General features: G+C 53.9%; 1 protein-coding gene across 1 annotated transcript in view; it reads right to left on the bottom strand.

Moving 5' to 3' along the window:
* PGBD5 (piggyBac transposable element derived 5) overlaps positions 1 to 18784 on the bottom strand; it is a gene marked incomplete at both ends in the record, with an annotated part of 87180 nt that overhangs the window by 18916 nt on the left and 49480 nt on the right. The window contains 2 exons of the mRNA XM_079713392.1: positions 10012 to 10146; positions 15859 to 16286. Coding sequence (XP_079569518.1) covers positions 10012 to 10146; positions 15859 to 16286 — 563 coding nt within the window. The remainder of the gene's footprint in view (positions 1 to 10011; positions 10147 to 15858; positions 16287 to 18784) is intronic.

Here is an 18784-nt window from a genome sequence, read left to right as displayed (position 1 = left end):
CCATGCCATCACCTTGTTGATGGTTTCCACTACCAGTGTTTTCTCAGGTCACCTCTTGCCACGACCACGGCCAGGAAGGGCTTGTGCACTGAGACTGTTCTCTACCCCGTCTTCTCCAGCACCTTTGGTGCTACAGGCCCTTACAAGAACCTTGCTTTGTTTTATCCCAAAGCTCAAATAATCAGTGAGTCCGTCTTTCAAAATGATGGATTGCGGAGGAAACTCTAATTCGAAAAGATACATGCACTCCAATGTTCAGAGCAGCTCTATTTACAACAGCCAAGACATGGAAACAACCTAAATGTCCATCGACAGATGAATGGATAAAGAAGATGTCATACCTATATACAATGGAATACTACTCAGGGACTTCCCTGGTGGCGCAGTGGTTAAGAATCCGCCTGCCAATGAAGGGGACATGGGTTCGAGCCCTGGTCCGGGAAGATCCCATATGCCGCAGAACAACTAAGCCTGTGCACCACAACTACTGAGCCTGTGCTCTAGAGCCCACGAGCCACAACTACTGAGCCCATGTGCTGCAGCTACTGAAGCCTGCACACCTAGAGCCCGTGCTCTGCAACAAGAGAAGCCACCGCAATGAGAAGCCCATGCACCGCAACGAAGAGCAGCCCCCGCTCGCCACAACTAGAGAAAGCCCACGTGCAGCAATGAAGACCCAGTGCAGCCAAAAATTAATTAATTAATTAATTAATTTAAAAAGAGAATGCTTTCTTAAAAAAGAAAAAAAAAAGAAATACTACTCAGCCATAAAGAAGAATGAAATAATGCCATTTGCAGCAACATGGATGGACCTAGAGATTATCATACTGAGTGACGTAAGTCAGACAGAGAAAGACAAATATCATATGATGTTTCTTATAAATGGAATCTGAAAAAATGATACAAATGAACTTATTTACAAAAGAGACTCACGGACATAGAAAACAAACTTATGGTTACCAACGGGGAAAGAGGAGGAGGGATAAATTAGGGATAACTTACACACACTGCTATAGACAAAATAGAGAAACAACAGGGACCAACTGTAGAGCACAGGGAACTATACTCAATACATTGTAATAAACCACAATAGAAAAGAATATGAAAAAGAATAGATACATAACCGAATCACTTTGCTGTGCTAACACAACATTGTAAATCAACTATACTGCAATAAAACAACAACAACAACAACAACAGATTGGAGGAGAAGGTGGGCTCTGCACCCCTCACATGAGTGTAGCTCCTCGGGGAGAGGGCCAGGGTTTAATGTGACCCAGTTAGTGCCTGATGCACCTACACGGCACTTACAGTCTTTATTGCGTCCCCTTCCCTATACAGTAAGGAGGGCTGGGCAAACTAAACCATTCCACAGAATGAGGAAGGGATTAGTGCTCAGCCACTTGCTCAGGGACACTCAGGTCTGTGACAGATGTCCTGTGCCCCAGCCAATTCCATCCTGGGACATAGCCACATTCAATCTAGACAGGATTGAAGCTAGCATCCCGGCCACTGCACAGTTAAACAGATGGGTATATGCGCTGCCCAGTTTTTGATTCCACAAGCAAAATTCACTCTGGTTAATTAATTCCATTCTGAGGCTCATTTTTCAAGCTAATCCAGTTAGTTTTAGGTCAGGAGCAATTCACTAGTACACAAAATAATTAAAAGTCAAATAAGAGAAAAAAAAACTTCAGTGCAAATTCCTCAAGTTCTTTCAATATAAAAAGCATGTCTCGAAATAAGGGAGATCAGTGACAATTTGAGGCTAGAACATCAATCACACAACAGTCAAGTTGGGTAAGAAACAGAGACTTGGTTTTTGTCTAAAGGGAGAAAACTTATCTCCCTGGGGAGAGATCATACCCTAGTGGTCCAGAGGGTGGGCTCCAGGGTCGGGAAGGCTGGGTTTAATGCCAGGTCTGTCCCTTTAGGCTGAGACTTTGGACGAGGTAGCGAATCTCTCTGGGCTTTGGCTTCCTCACCGTGAAACAGGGGCAGGAGCACCCCTACCTCACAAGATGCTTGTGAACAGAAAATGAGCAATGAACGTAGGGTGCTTAGTTGTGGAGCCTGGCCCGTGGCAAGTGCTCCATGGATGCAAACTGTCCTTTTCTGAACTGCAGAAGCAGCTCATAATCTACGGATTAGACTGAAGGGAGGAAAGAGGCTCCCAGAGCAGCTGGTCCAGCCACACCAAGTGTGCGGCCCCTCACAGATGCTCCCAGGGTCCCCTGGACACACCCGGTGATGTGCACGGGGTCAGGCGGCAGGGTCCCCTGGCCTGGGGGCTCCATGTGACTTCCGGCTTCTGAAGCCCAGTGTCTCTGGTGTAGGTGCGCTCACTGAGCGGGAGGACCACACTCGCCATTTAGAACGGCTCTGCCCCTGCTCGGCACCCAGCCCTCAACCCTCTAGAGACTGTCCAGTTGTCCTCTGCAGGTGGAGCACCGGCCCTTAACTAAAGCTCCCGCACGGGTCTGCCAGGCCTCTGCTCTGTGCTCCCCTCTGCCCGGTGCTCTCCCAGCCACCACCTCCGGCTCGGGGACCCTGGGTCTCACACTGCAGAGGCAGGCGGCCTAGTTCAACACATTCAAACGGGAGAATTCGGCGCTTTTGACCATACCAGCTTTTTTTTTTTTTTTTTCATCAGTAGACTCTTTTCTTTCTTCCCCAAAGAGTCTCAGGGCTGCACAAAATCACCGTAGGTCAACACAGCATTAACTAAACTGTGCGCCAGGTTTCCCCACTTTATTCTCAATCTTTCTGACATGGTAGAGACAGAACAGTCTCTACAGAGACAGTTTCCTTCTGTGCCCATGGGAGGGTCACAAGGCTTCCAAGATGAGTGACCTCAGTGTCGCAGACTAAGAACCCCCAGCCGCCCGGTGACACGGCTTCCCCTGAAACTGGACATGCCCTCTTCTGTACAAACCCCTCCTTGCACCCCTCAGCTCACTGGGAGCTATAGACGAGGGCACAGGCGGGGACCTCAGCTCGCAGGCGGCACGGGCTGGAGGACCTGCTGGGGTCGGGGCGCTCTCGGCAGGCCTGTGACACACCAAGAACGTTCTCTCCAGTGCATCACATGCCTCTGATCTGGAAACGGCAGTGGTTTTGCAAAAAGAAGGCCTCAGCCGTGGTCTCAACACAGAGCTTTGTACCCAAGGAGCAAGTGTGTCTCGGGATGGTCAGAGCCTCACGTCACCAATGATTCCCCCACCTGCTTGTTCCACTGCTGTCAAAACCTGGGGTTACAAAGCCTAAAGATCCTCCAGGGGACCCGTGACAAGTACTCCAGGGTGTGGGCACCTCCGTCAGCCTTGAGGCTTCTCCACTGTGGACAGAAATGCCGCGGATCAACTGATTCTCCTGAAATGGACACTTCAAAGGCGAGTCACAGAAACACTCTGATGGGTGTCAAAGACGCCCGCCAGTTTTTGAAAGAAGATACTGCATGGGCATATGCACTGGCCCCAAGCCGGGTCACCAGGTGTCCCCTCCCCCTCCCTGAAGGGGTCCTGGGAGCAGAGACTGCAGACTAGGGGGCCCCCAGCCCTGTGGCTCACATTCCTGCATCCACCTATCATTGCCTGGAGATCTGGGGTAAATGACTCAATCTCTTCGGTTTTCCCAGGTGTAAAGTAAGGACAGCAAGACACTTGTCAAGGTTGCATCCTGCTCAGCGGCCATGCTCAGGGCTGGCCTGTGGCAAGTGACACTGGCTCTCACCTGTCAACTTCAATCCCTGCACTCATGGTCCACCTTCCCCTCTGGGGCACCCGGGAGCCTTTCTTAGCCCCAAAGGCACCATCCTAAGGCCTCACAACATTCCACACACCCCTCACACACAGGTCACACTGTACTTAGGAATATATATATATATTTTTTGCGTTATGCGGGCCTCTCACTGCTGTGGCCTCTCCCGTTGAGGAGCACAGGCTCCAGACGCGCAGGCTCAGCGGCCATGGTTCACGGGCCCAGCGCTCCACGGCCTGTGGGATCTTCCCGGACTGGGGCACAAACCCGCTTCCCCTGCATCGGCAGGCGGACTCTCAACCACTGTGCCACCAGGGAAGCCCAGGAATATTTTTTGACTTACTTTTTTATTGAAGTGTAGTTGATTTACAATGTTGTGTTAATTTCTGCTGTACAGCACAGTGACTCAGTTATACACATATAGACATTCTTTTTCATATTCTTTTCCATGATGGTTTATCACAGGATACTGAATATAGTTCCCTGTGCTCTACAGTAGGACCTTGTTGTTTATCTGTTCTCCATATAACAGTTTGCACCTGCTAACCCCAAACTCCCACTCCATCCCTCCCCCATCCTCCTCCCCTTGGCAACCACAAGTCTCTTCCCTATGTCTGTGAGTCTGTTTCTGTTTCGTAGATAAGGTCAGTTGTGTCATACTTTAGATTCCACATATAAGTGATGTCATAGGGTATTTGTCTTTCTCTGTCTGACTTACTTCACTTAGTATGATCATCTCTAGGTCCATCCATGTTGCTGCAAATGGCATTATGTCACTCTTTTTTTATGGCTGAGTAGTATTCCATTGTATCTATTACTCATGAAGAGTTTTCATACTTCAATCTCTCCTATGAGAGAGGCCATGAGGGCTCCATTCACTTCTGGGTCTTCAGTGCTGAGCACAACGTTAATCCCATAAAGTGTGGTTAGAAAACAACCTGCACTTAGGCTTTCCTTTGTAGACGTCTTGTTTTCCCATCTATTTTGTAAACTCCTCGGTAATAGGGATGTTTCTGACTTCAGAAGAAACAAAAAAAAAGCTGGCAAGCCCCTTAGGCTCTAGAGAGGGAAGGCAGAAGAAGCCGTGGTCCCTGCCCTCTAGGAACCCAGGGAGCCTCAGACACAAACAGGCTGTGTGAGTTAGGTGGTAGCGGAAATCCCTCTGCAGTGGAACCAACAGGATGGAGACAGAGATACAGACAGAGTTCTATCCATCTAGCAAGAGATAGAGATATTTATTTCAAGAAATTGATGGCGTGATTACGGAGGTTCATTAAGTCCAAAATCTGCAGGACAGCCTGGCAGGCTGGAGACCCAGGGTAGAGCTGTAGTTCATATCCAGAGTCCGTCTGCTGACAGAATAGCCTCTCCTTTCAGTGAGGTCAGGCTTTTTCTAGTTAGGCCTTCAACTGATTGGATGAGGCCCACCCACACGAGGGAGGGCAATCTGCTTTACTCAAAGTCCACTGATCTAAATGTTAATGTCATCTAAAAATACCTCCACTGGGACATCCAGAACAGTGTTTGACCAAATATCTGGGTACTGTGGCCCAGCCAAATTGGCATGAAATTACCCATCACGCCCTCCGAGCCCTGCTACCGTCAGAGGATAAAGCCAGAAAGGCCGGGTCAGAAAAGAGGTGAAGCAGAGTGGGCATTCACAGGCACCCTGAAACCACCCCCTTCCCTCCCCTCCCCCCGCAACAGAGCCATCTGACAACAGACTGCCCGAGAACACTACACGTGACTGCAAGCACCTCTCCTGCACGGAACGCAGACGGCCCGTGCTGGGACCAAGAGTCGAGCACATACGCTGTCCCGGCCACTCACCTGCCCGTAACTAGGAGTCCCAAAGGCACAGCAGGTAGAGCAGCCTGACCAGGGGGAGTGTGACCAGAGTTGAACATTCAACCAGACCAGGGTGCCAGGTGACCCCGCCTCCGAGCTCCAGAAGCATCCATAGTGTATCTGGAGGATGCCTTTGCTTGGGGGGAATTCACTCTTTCTTTGTGATCGTGTATCATCCTGCGGCTAAGAGAGATGCTCCCAGCTGTCTGGGAAGATGAAAAAGTTCTGGAAATGGATAGTGATGATGGCTGCACAACACTGTGATGTATTTTCACTTAAAGGTAAATTTCACGTTACGTACATTTCACCACAATAAAAAAAAAAAAAAAAAAGATACGCTCCTTCAGGATAGGCCCACAAGACACAATACAAATTCCATCCCTCAAAGTCCGCGAATGACAGTTTGCCAGATTACCTCAGACTCGTGGCCCCAGTCCTACAGGCAGCAGTCTCCTTCCCAGGGCAGTGTGGGTGGCCTCACTTGGTTGTTCCTCGGCCCTGAGCACTGCAGGCTGGCATCGTCACATGCTGATTCAGTGTTCAGTGTTCGGTGCAGGGGGAGACCCCGAGGTAGACACCTTGGATCCAAGGGCTTTTGTGGTGAGTAGGCCTGCAGGGTGGCTCTACAAACACCAGGTGGGGGACCAGCCCCACCACGATCCAGGCCTCTCATACAAGATTCTGGAAGGAGGGCTGGAGGAGAGAGCCGAGGACAGACGAGGCAGCACCACCTCATCACGTGGGACAGCATCTCCACGCGGGTGTGACTCTCTCTGCAGTGATCGAACCTGCTCTGATGGCTTCTTCCTTCTGGAAGAACTCCCTCCCTCCCTCTTGCACTCCCAGAAGTGGAACACATTAACTCCTTAATTTTTAGGGCAACACAATTCACCTCTTCTCCCACACACCTCCCTACCATCTCCTCACGGGTTAGATCACCCAGGACTCTTCACCACTTTCATCTGATTCTGAGATTCCCCTTCTGATGAATTCAAGAGTAGTGAACCTATAAAAGTACTGAAAATACCGGGGTTCCTCTGGACACCCTCCCCGTTAGCAGCAGTGTCTGTCGAACTGTGGGCTTTCCTTCCTCGCTCAGGTGCCCTTAGAGGACGCACTCACCGCTTCTGAGGCTTGGAGCTCCTGGTCAGCTCCCACGATGACCTTTACTGGGACCACTTGAGAAACCGCGACCAAATCTGGAATGTTTTTTTCCTCACTTAAACCCTGATCTAGAATCTTTCAAGCGAGCTAATCCCCATTGCGGCCCTACCTCAGAAGCATGCAGTCCGGTCAGCAAACCTTACAATCTTGGCCGAATGACACTATAAAGCCGAAGCCAGGCCTTGGGTCTCTCCTGGAATCCACTGTCCCTTCCAGGTATCAGCTGTGTCCATGACAGGGTAACGGGAAGAAAGTTATCTGGTCAGCTTTGCAGACCCTAAGTGGCAGGCCCTGGGGCAATTCTGTTACTGTGTCACACACAACAGCAAAGCCTCAGTGGCCCGCGATCACTTTTATGAGTTCATGGTTTCAGGACTCAGCGATCCAGCCGGGACATCTGCCCATGGTCAGGGCGGAGAGGCCAGAGGAGAACCATGCACACGCCCTTTCCAACCCCTTCATGCGCCACGTCTGCCGGCCTCCCATCGGCCAGCCTCGGACCTGCTACCAGCGGGAGGACAGCAGGGGGCGAAGGGCCACTTGGGCAGCAGGATGGCCACAGCCTCTTTAGGCTCAGCAACCGGGATTCTCCAGTGGAGTTATTTAGAAGAAGAATTTATTTGACAAACTAAAATGAAGAAAATGGGCTTGTGTACATCATCCCACAGGTGACGTTAAAAAAGAGAAGAATCGGGCTTCCCTGGTGGCGCACTGGTTGAGAGTCCGCCTGCCAATGCAGGACACACGGGTTCGAGCCCTGGTCTGGGAAGATCCCACATGCCATGGAGCAGCTGGGCCCGTGAGCCACAATTGCTGAGCCTGCGCGTCTGGAGCCTGTGCTCCGCAACAAGAGAGGCCGCGATAGTGAGAGGCCCGCACACCGCGATGAGGAGTGGCCCCCACTTGCCACAACTAGAGAAAGCCCTCGCACAGAAACGAAGACCCAACACAGCAATAAATACATAAAATTAAAAAAAAAAAGAGAAGAATCACAGAACCTTGCAGTAGAAGGGGCCTCACTGATTAAGGCCCCCCATCCTTTCACTCTACGGCTAAGGACACTAAGATCCAGGACACTTTGGGAGCCGGCTTAGTTCACACAGGAAGTAGCAGAGCTGGGCTTGTAGCTGGCCCCCGGGACTGAGGAGGGGGTCCCTGACCATTAGCAGCACTGAGCCAACTCATGTGGGAAACGGGTGTGCGTGCCACTGCCCCCTGTCCCTCGTGGCTGGTGTGAGAACAGAGGAGATACAGGTGTGAAAGCTCGGGGCCGGGAGGCTCCCCCCGCCCCTCACCCCATGGCTGGATCTGCCTGGGCCGCTGCCTAACCAGGATTAGGGTCTGGGGGACCAAGACAAGGGCCGGGATGCTAAAAAGACAACTGTCCCCAGGCCGCGTGGGTCCTTCTCAGACAGAGGTGTCCCTCCCTGCTTTGCTGCCACCACAAACACCTTCATCTCGACCAACGAACTGGGGAGGCCACAGAAGTCCTCGCTCCACCTGCTATGGGGCAGCCTGCAGCCAAGGGTAGGTACCCCTTCAGCACCTGCGTGCTTGGGGCTTCCAGTCGCCCCGGCCTCGGCGGAGGCCAGACTGCTTGGGACGGGAGCTGCCAGCTTCAATCCTGACTTCTAAATTCAAACCCTCAAGCTGCACAAAGCTTCCTAGGATCAGAGAGTTTTAGAAATAAAAGGAAACTTCAAGGTACCATCCGAACCTTTTATCTGACAGATGGGGATTTTATAGGTTTCACAGAAACTAGGAGGAACCTGCACAGAGAGACAGAGAGAGAGAGAGAGAGGCCTTGCAGGTAATGGTCGTGACTCCTCGCTAGTCAAGTTTACAGTAAAAAGGAAGTGGTGGGCTTCCCTGGTGGCGCAGTGGTTGAGAGTCCGCCTGCCGATGCAGGGGACATGGGTTCGTGCCCCGGTCCGGGAAGATCCCACATGCCGCAGAGTGGCCGGGCCCGTGAGCCATGGCCGCTGAGCCTGCGCGTCCGGAGCCTGTGCTCCGCAATGGGAGAGGCCACGGCGGTGAGAGGCCCGCGTACCGCAAAAAAAAAAAAAAAGAAAGAAAGTGGTGCCAGATGCACACCGAACCCACATGTGCACATTCCTTCAAAACCCGCACAGGCAGGCCCCTGGGAAGGCAGAGCCATGACTTTGTACCCCGGTGCCTGGCACGATGATGCAGGCCACAGCACTCAGCAGTAACTATTTATTCAAAGAATGACTGAATGTCATATATATACAGTGAAACAGACTCGCCTGTCCCCAGGGCAGTGTCACTGCAAAAGATACTATAGCGATGGCAGGGGTTGTGTGGGGAGGGAGGGCCCAGGCTGTACACCCAGAGTGTTTCCCGCTCTGGGGTGGGTCTGTCTAGCAACAACCTGAAGCCTGTGCGTGAGCCCAGCTGGAGAGCCCAGGCCCAGCCCGACTTGAAGCCCCCCGGCCTGCGGGGCAGGGCGGGCTGCTGCTTGGGGCACACGCACCTTCCTTGCCACGGCTCGAGCACGTGCGGCGTGAAGATGCTCAGCTGAACCTCCCTACGAATCCTCCCCTGGCTCGGGGGCAGGGGGAGGAGGTGTGCAAAGCCCCTGCGCCTTGGGCCTGGGGCTGCAGCCGGGCAGGGCAGTGAGGGCCGCCGAGTGGCCTGAGCGGCAGGGCGGGAGGAACCAGCCCAGCCAGGGTCCCCGCTCCGCCAGCCCCACCTCTTCCTCCCGTGCACCCTGCACCCTGCTGCTCCGGCAGCTCGGTGGCGGCTGACACTGTTCCCGCAGCAGAGCTCGGCCACCTCTGCAGGGCAGAGCCAGGGATCAGGCAGCAAGGCAGGCTCAGAGGGCTGGGCTCCTGATGCCGTTGCAGGCCTCTGAAGAAGGTGTCCCTAGGACAGAGCCCCGGCGGCGTCTGGGGGGTCTTTCTGGGGCGTCACACGGCGTGCTCTCGAGAGCCATGGCAGCGACCTCTGTGCCCAGCATTCTGCTGAAGCCTCTGGCTGACACTGTAAGGGCCTGAGCCCTGATCGGTGTTTACAGCTGTTGTTTAACCCCAGGGGCCAGAGTGGGCAGGAAGAACGTGCAGCGGACAGCGCCGGCTAGCCCCGTGCCCCAGCAAGGAAGAGAGCAGCGCAGCCCAGCCTAAGCTGCAGCATCTAGTGAGGCGCAGTGAAAAGGGTAAGTGGGCAAGTTCACCGGTTACCAAATCCTCCCTCGGCCTCCAGGGCCGGCCCAGGGCTCACCTGGATGATGAAGCCAGTGGAAGAGCACTGCCGGACCCAGAGGCTGAATTTCCGCTTTTTCCTCTTCCGCAGCTCCCGCTCCGTGCACGTGGCAATGAACACAGGGTCCTCATCAATCAGGGGTTCATGTAGCACCTGCCAGGAAAGAAAAAGCAGAGATTCTCATGGAAGGCAGCGTGAGCGCGGGGGGGTCTTCAGGTCTGGGCTCAAATCTAGTCTCTGCCTTTGACCAGCTGTGTGACCTTGGCTAGGTTACTTTACCTCTCTGATCCTGAGTCCCCTTGAGTCTCCTCATTTGTCAATACCAGTGTTTGGGGGAGGATTAAATGAGAAACTGGCACTTAGCAGGTATTTAGTAAATGGAAATCATCATGACAGTTATTATTATTGGCCTAAGGTCCTCAGTCCAAACTCTCACTTGGGAGAGGGACCTCCAGCAGGGGTCCTGACTTCCAGCTGGACATGCCTGGTAGGGACACCCACTTCCTTTCAAGGAAGACCTTTTCACTGATGGACGCTCCAACCGTTCACTGACGCAAAGGTGACCTACATCTAACCTAAACCTACTGACCCAACTTCACATGATTCTTTAGGTTCTTTAGGTTTTCCGGACAGCTCTCATGCTGGTCCATGACCTTCTTTTTTTTTTTTTTTTTTTTTTTTTGCGGTACGTGGGCCTCTCACTGTTGTGGTCTCTCCCGTTGCGGAGCACAGGCTCTGGACGCATAGGCTCAGCGGCCATGGCTCACGGGTCCAGCCGCTCCGCGGCATGTGGGATCTTCCCAGACCGGGGCACGAACCCGTGTCCCCTGCATCGGCAGGCGGACTCTCAACCACTGCGCCACCAGGGAAGCCCATGACCTTCTTTTTCCCAGGCTAAACATTCTCTTTTTAAAAACTCTTCCTGAAATGACCCAGTTCCCTCATTGCCACGACCCAGCCTCTGGCTCTCCTCTGGGTCATCACGTCCTTTCTGACGTGGGACTCCCCAGGCAATTTTTAAACCTACTTCACCTATTTCCACTTCTCGATGGCACAGTGACAGGACTTTTTCAATGACAAGACAATAAAGTAAAAAGAAATGGCATAAAAACAGGTTCCAGGGGTGTCCCAAGTTTTATTTCTTCAAGCTAAAGCTTTTGGGGGAACTTCTGGGTAAATTTTAGGAACCTGCTACACTTCCCTTCCAATCCAATTTCAAGCTTCCTTACGGATTGGTACGTACATGTGTGGTTCACTGAAATGAAGAAGGCTAGAAATACTATGATTCCAAGAACTCTTCACAAAACTCCAGATCAGGGGCTGGCCCACTGCCCGCTGTAATTCAAGTTTTCCCAGAACCCACCGTGCCCCTCACAAATGTGCTGTCAGTGGCTGCTTTGGGGCTACAAGGTCCCAACACAGACCACATGGCCCCCAAAGTCTAATACCTGGCCACAGACAGAAAAAGTGTGCCAATGCCCGCTTTCCATCAGGGCCTTTCAACTTGAATGAACAAACTAATCACCTGGGAATCTTATGAAATGTGGGTTCTGTTTCGGAAAGCTTGGGGCAGTGCCTGAGTTTCTGCATTCCCAGCGAGCTCCCAGGTGATGTCAGAATGTGGCCTGATGAGGGCAGAACAGGGGATAACACTGACCAAGTGTGAGATGGACAGTGGCCTTCCACTCTCCTATCAATGATACCTCGGATTCCACTTAAGAAATAACTGCCCTGCAGTGTTGGGTCTTAGGTGTGCAAACCAGCCCCTTCAGTGTTCTGTTGTTGGAAGTGGGGGACATTAAGCCTGGCCTCCCCTGCCTTGAGCTCACAATCGGGAGGCTGGAGAGGCTGACCTCGTGCCCAGCTCCGTGCAGCTCCCCAAACCTTCAAAGCCCACGTGGAACCACTGTAGCAGGATGGCCACGTCCCACACATGGAGGGGCGGGCGGGTGGAGCGGGGAGTGAGGAAGATGCTCTCTCTGCTCTCCAGAAAGCCAGCGTCCTCTACTCTACCTGCACTCATCACAGAATCCCGTTCAAGTTTCTGTTTAATCACATGCGTCACCAAAGCAAAAGAGCCAGCGGGAACGGCTGGCCTTCCATGGCTTCTCCTCTTTTCTACCCTCATTACAGGCAGGTGGAACGGGTCACAGCTGAGCGCAGCATGGGGTAGGGCGCTCTCCAGAGCTCCGGAAACTGCCCCCCCCTCTGCCAGGCTGTCTTCGGCCAGCACTGCTGTCACCCAGCTGTGTTCTGAGTCCCTCCTGGGTATGACGAGCTCAGGCTGGGGGGGGCAGTGGTTATGTAGGGGAGACACGGCAGCCATGTATTTATTGACTTCCGCAATCCCTCCCCCAACCCTCCTTTAACTAATCAGCCCCCGGGCTTGAGGAGATGCAGCATCTCCCCATTTAGTAGCTGTGTATAAACACTCGTGCGTGGGCGCACCCCGCTGCTGGGGTTACTGGTGGAGTCTGGAGACTCTGTAAGCTCATCCCAAAGGGTCACATTGGCTGGAATAAAAAGGCTCCAGAGACTGCAGGGCAGAGGGTGCTGTGTGCCGTGTGCCCAGGTGCGGTGTGTGCATGGCGGTGATGCAGAGCCGTTCCCCAGAGCCTGGAGCGGAGTCTGCTGGGGGATGGAATGGGGACTGTTCCCACTGGTCTCAACAAGCAGAGTGAAGACCGGTCAATGGAGCCCTGACGCCTCGGGGTGTTGGACTGCAACTTGAAAACACACCTTCTCCTTGAATGGAATGTTCCAGAGCCAACAGGGATTTCAGAAAGGGAGAAGCTGGAAAGCCAGGAAACCTTGAGGGTTTCCTTTATTTTACTTCACAAAGACGTATATGACCCTGATGTTTCTATGTGTAAGAACGAGGCAGCCTCTGCGGCAGCGAGGCAGAGAGGCTAAGGGCGTGCGCATGTGTGCCCAGAGCCGCCCCTCGACGGCCCGTGTTGGCAGGACCGCCAGCCCACAGGAAGGCCCGAGCATGCTCCAATCCACGCTGCACTTTCTGGTCTCACCTCCTTTGGCTGACCCTCCTCACGCAGAGCCGGCTCACTGGGGCCCAGAGTCGGGAGGAAGAGGAAATTCCAGGTGATTACCAGCGCACTGGAAAGCCAATCCCAGGGACTCAGACTTCCCCTCTGCCTTGTGTTCCTGTCTGGTGGGTGGACTCTACCGGGTAATGTTTGCCCCCCACACCCCCTTTCCACCTTCCTACCCTGTGCTGTGTCCTGGTGGCCAACCTCTTATAAACCGCACGCCCCAGGGCCCTGCCCCCAGCGCCTGGCTTGTGTGGCCACGAGGGAGGGATGAACAAGAGATGGGAGCCCTGCCTGCCTGCCCGCGCCGTCGGGCTGCAGCCGTCGCTGCCCCCACTCCGCTCCTTGGCACAGGCTCACGGCGGCTTCCCGCTGTTGCCAGTCCAGGTGTTTGCCACCCTGGTGATGCCCCTAAACCCTGACTGTCCACAGTCCCTGCTTCCAATTCTCTGAAACTGCCCTTCTGGAACATAGCATTTGTTTCCTGCTGGGATCCTGACCAACATATAGCGCACAGGATGGAAAATGATAGCAACGAGAGCACATAAGTTTGCAAATTCAAAGGTAAAAATAAAAATTAAATACAAAGTAAAATTTAAAAAAGGAAAAGCAAAGTGAGGGAAAAATACCCCAATGTGAGCAGAGAGCCGAGAGCCCTTCCCCAGACTAAATCTCACGTCAGCCCCTCTTTTCTCAGTCTCATCAACTGGACGCAAAGAAAAGATGTGGGCGGCAAGAATAAAATGACCGTCTCTCCAGGGTCTCACCTCGTACCCATCTGAGCCGTACGACACAGGAGGGCAGAGCTGCCGCCCCAGACACCTGCCCCCCTCACGGCACCCGTGTCTGGGGCTGGGAAGGGGTGAGCCCACACAGCTCAGAATTCGCTAGTGGGTGCTGCAGTGTGCCCACCGGCTAAACGGACCCTGGGGACACACACACAGGCACGGCGATCGCCCGGGATGCAGGTCTCAGGTGTCTGATGCTGCAGTTCCAGAAGGATCAGACCGCCCGGGGCCGGCACACGGCAGGCACACAACAAACATGGGTGTAATCACGGGTACAGCTCGTCTAGGGGCTGGAAGGACCCTGGGCAGCCTTATCTTTAGGCTGTTAAATATCAATCATCCACGGAGTTGCTTGCTTGACTCTGGGAAGATGCTTAGTCTTAGTGAGCTCACAGCCCTCTCCAGCAGCTCTTCAAATGTTTGATGCCAAGGATGGCCAGAATATTGTTTTTTCCCCTTGCATCCCAGCCAATGTGTCTCTGGTCTGGCTCATTTTCAACCAAGCAAATATTCAGTGGCACACACAAAAAAACCATGCCCAGCCCTGTACTTGGTCCTGCAGGGCCTGTTATAAGGTAGGGCGTGTGTCCCCAAAGACCCCATCTCCTGGTAAGAAGGAAGGTGAGTGACAAGACAAAACGGCATTCGTTGCCCTGTAAATAGTCGGGGGATTTGGGAAGCCTGGAGTCACACGGGGTCCTGGAGATGGGAAACCTGCAAAGGCAGAGAGGAGGGAACACCTCCCAGGGGTCAGAAGGCACATCACAGACACCTGGCGACCCTCATGAGCCAGCACAGACACAGCACAGCAGAGCAGAGGCAGGAGAACCGTGCAGGGACCGTGGACCTGACACAGGACATTATCTTCCCCACAGAAACCCTGTGCTTTCCAGCTGTGGGGAGAAGGTGAGACAGCGAATTAGGAGAGGATCTCAAAGAGAACAGCGAAAAGAACTTGAGGCTCGTGACGAAGGTCTTTAAGGAAAAGCACAAGGAAAAGTAGGTGGGTGGGTGGGTCTTTAAATGTACAAATAAAAGAGGAGTAAGATTTTGTCTCCGTATGGAACAGGTCAAAGGGAACTGGGCTCACGTGGGCCAGGAACCTCCTGATGTTTTCCTTAGAGAAATTTCTAGAAAGAGCCACCTCCTCAGTTTCCAGACCCGCAGAGCAACTTTGAGGACGATTCTGAAACTGTCTCACCACAGCCAAATGCGATTGCCCCAGCCAACCAGAAGGCCGGGGCTCGGGAGCTGAGAGCACACACAGCCTCCATGTAGGAAGCGAGGAAGGTGAGGGGCCGTTAACAGTCAGGGCCAGGGCTCTGTCACCTCCAGTCCAAAGGCGCCCGGCTCTCCACGCGGGCCAGGGGACCTCAGCACCTGAGCCGCTCCGATGGCCAGAGGACGGCTGCAACCCTAGGCTCGTTCCCTTCACCCCTTAGAAGGCCTCTTGCCTCCTTTCACCACCAGCAGATGAGCACGTACTCGGAGGATACAAGAAAATTAACATTACCCTGAGCAAACCATCGTTTAAAAAGAAAGTGTAATTAAAGGAGAGGGAGGGGCTTCCCTGGTGGCGCAGTGGTTGAGGGTCCACCTGCCGATTCAGGGGACACGGGTTTGTGCCCCAGTCCGGGAAGATCCCACGTGCTGCGGAGCAGCTGGGCCCGTGAGCCATGGCCGCTGAGCCTGCGCGTCCGGAGCCTGTGCTCCGCAATGGGAGAGGCCACAACAGTGAGAGGCCTGCGTACCGCAAAAAAAAAAAAAAAAAAAAGGAGAGGGAGGATGAGGGAAAAAGAGGAGGGAAACTGCATCTCGGAGCAAAACGCTGAATATGGTTTGGAGCTGTTCCTTCATCAGTTCCCTCTGATTGGATGGGGATGGATGGGCTGGTGGCCTGGGGGACGAGCAGGGATACCCCGGAGGTGACCTCGGGGTCCAGGCAGGATGGGAGGGTGCCAAGGGCACCACCCACCGTTTCCCCAACCCACTGCCACCCCTGAAGGCCCGGCCCTGGCTGGCAGCCTCACCTGGGTTTGGGAAGGCCTGAAGGCGGCGTCAAAGCCATTCTGCAGGGAGTCCAGGAAGGGCTGGACCTTGTAGAGGCCATGTGTGGTCTGGCTGGAGCGGAAGGCCACGACGTGGAAGTACTTGAGGATCTTCTCGAAGCGGGCCTGGCTCATGACCAGGGCGAGGCTGCGGTTGCTGTAGAAGCCGCCGCTCCAGATGCTGAGGACGGACTCGCAGTGGGAGGTGCTGGTGGAGATCACGTAGCCCAGGAACGCCTTCATCTCCGGCAGCGTCACGTCCACCCAGGCCCCGTCGCTCCCGAACCGCTCCTGGAACTTCTTGGCGTACAGGTTGGTCTGCACCACCATGTTCTTGAGGGTGTTGTCAGGGACGAAAAGCTGGAAGAAGTCCACAGCACTGGCGCTGGGCGGCATCTTCCGGATGGGACCTGGACGGGCAGGCCAAGCGCCACTGCTACAGCCACTGGGTCCCCTCGAGGCCTCCGCCCGAGCGCCACCCTCCCTCCCAACTCCCTCTCGGGACGAGCCCGAACACGCACCCCGAAGCGTCCTGCCCTCCACCCCTCCCCCGACAGGACACGCCACCCCGCGTGCCCCGTGTCCCGCTTCCCCACTGCGCCCTGCACACGGCCCCGCCTCACAGATGTGGCAGATCCCGAAACACCATCGGAAGAGAAAGGCACGCGGGGCAGGAGGGTGGAGGGCACCCACCAGAGACACACTGAACTCTGAACAGAGGAGCTCGGCGTGGCGCTCTGGCTCTCGTCTCCCTGTAAGTTAAGGTGACTTTGGAAATAAGAATGCTTTCACCACTCGGGGCCCGAAAGATTCTCTCCAAGTGAGACGGCAACCTATTAGGTACTGTCTAGGTGGTGACTCTTAATTTATTAGTAAATAAATATGAAGGGGCTTGTTTAGATAATTTCACCAATGCAATGAAAACCTCACAGTTTTTTACAAATGCAAGGACAGCCTTTTGAAACACACACAAACACCACACACACGCACACATCCTTAAAGAGACATGGCTTTCAACTCCATGTAAGCCGGGCTAACAGTACGTAGAGACTTGAAGGGGACAAGCTTTGCTTCTACTGCATCCTTATAGTGACTCCTAATAAAAGCTGTGCACATTCTTTGGAACCTTAAACTCACCCCCAGCCCACCCCCAACTTTCCTCTATGACTGATTTAGGCAGTCTCTGAAAAACAACTTTTCTACAGCAAAATTAAGACTGACAGTGTACATGAGGCATCCCAGGTCTTAAACGCAGATGGACAGATCTGGGAGGTGCAACCCTAAATTTAGTGCTCGCTAACTGCATGGCCTTGGATAGATTTCTTCATCTCTCCCGTTCATAAAGTGGGCACAGTGACAGCTGCTTTGCCAGGCTGTCGTGTGGGGCAGGATGGACGGGGGACACGGGATGCACCGAGCACAGTGCCTGGCCCTACGGAGGTACCTACAACTGGATAACCTTTACTGAGACATTATCCAGAGAAATCCATTGATGGCGGGCTGAGGGCTTTAGAATGCTCTAACTGCCCTCATTTTACAGAAGAAGAAACCAAGGCCCAGAGAGCAAAGCGGCCACCATATTCTCTTTCACCAGTCGTTTCTTGGAAGGGCTCCAGGCAGTCCTGGTGCCATGGGCACCGGCCCTGGCTGACCTGACAATGAGGCCGGGAAGATGGCTCCACGGCCGCCCCGACTGAAATCGTTTTATTTCTGCAAACCCTGCAGGCTCTGGTGGGTGAAGCCATAAATTATTCAGGGGTAGCTTTCAAAAAGGAGGAAAACCAGCATTTTAATGGCTACATCATGCTGAGTAAGCAGAATGAAATGTTCTCTTCCAAAAGTTATGTTTAAAGTCATTTTGCCTCTCAGACCATTTCAAAATGAATTCACACAGCAAACTCGGGCCTGGCCAACCGCTTAATGAAGAAACCGGGAAGTAGCTGATACCCTCTTATCTGTTTAAGAATCAGGCCCCAGAGGTGGGCAGATCCCCAGCCAAGATAAGACTCCCTCCCTTCTGATTCATGTATCAAGAGCTTTGCTGGGTATTAACCCCTGTGATCCTCACCACCTGTGAAGCCACGTCCCATCCTGCAGGTGAGGAAACAGGAGCTCAGAAGCGAGAGGACACAGCCCAAGGTCGCCCACCTCTAAGCGCCTTAGAGCAGGGTGACCTTCGTCCCACCGGGCCTAGGTCCAGTCACCCTGCTGCAGCTGTGAACGGCGCCCCTGCCACCCTCCCGGGTATCCCATCCGACCACAAGGGCCATGGCTGTCTGCCACGACGAGCACACAACTCAAGCCAGGTGCGTGGTCCTCATGACCACACAGCCTCCCTCCACCTCCGAGGTGGGCAAAGGAGGGTCACAGAGCACAGCCAGGAGCACCTCTTGAGGAAGAGGAGACCCCACGCTGCTGAAAACGTAAAGGGAGCGTGGAACTGGGGCTGGGGGTGGCCCTGGGGGAGGAGAGGGGACGCCTGCCTGAGCTTATCCTGGCGTCCAGCTAATAAACTCACGCAGCCGTCTCCCTCCCCTCCCTCCTCACGCCCACCCACCCCATCGTGTCACCACGCCGCTCCTTCAAGGCCCCATCGCCAACACCCACCTGGTTCCCTCGGCCTCCAGGGGATCAAACCCAGGATAGGGCAGCAGGCCTGCAGACCAGGGGGCCTCGACAATCGCTCAGTGAAGCTCCATCCCCCAGAGACTCCCCAGCCCACCACATGCGAGGAAACCCTAACCCCTCTTCTCAGCAGCGGCTACAAAAGCAGATGTTCTGTTTGGAAAGGGGACGGTCACTCAAGGGTGGCAGGGAACCACTATTCAGTGAAAAACGTCGTGGTGACCCTGGGAACAGAAAGGAGTGAGACCGGTATTCCCTCCCCAGATGTTCTCGATGGGGTGAG

This window comes from Hyperoodon ampullatus, assembly GCF_949752795.1.
Source record: "Hyperoodon ampullatus genome assembly, chromosome: 1".
Lineage (NCBI taxonomy): Eukaryota > Metazoa > Chordata > Mammalia > Artiodactyla > Ziphiidae > Hyperoodon > Hyperoodon ampullatus.
The sequence above is the reverse complement of the archived record's forward strand: the minus strand, read 5'-3'. Positions and strand labels throughout refer to the sequence as shown.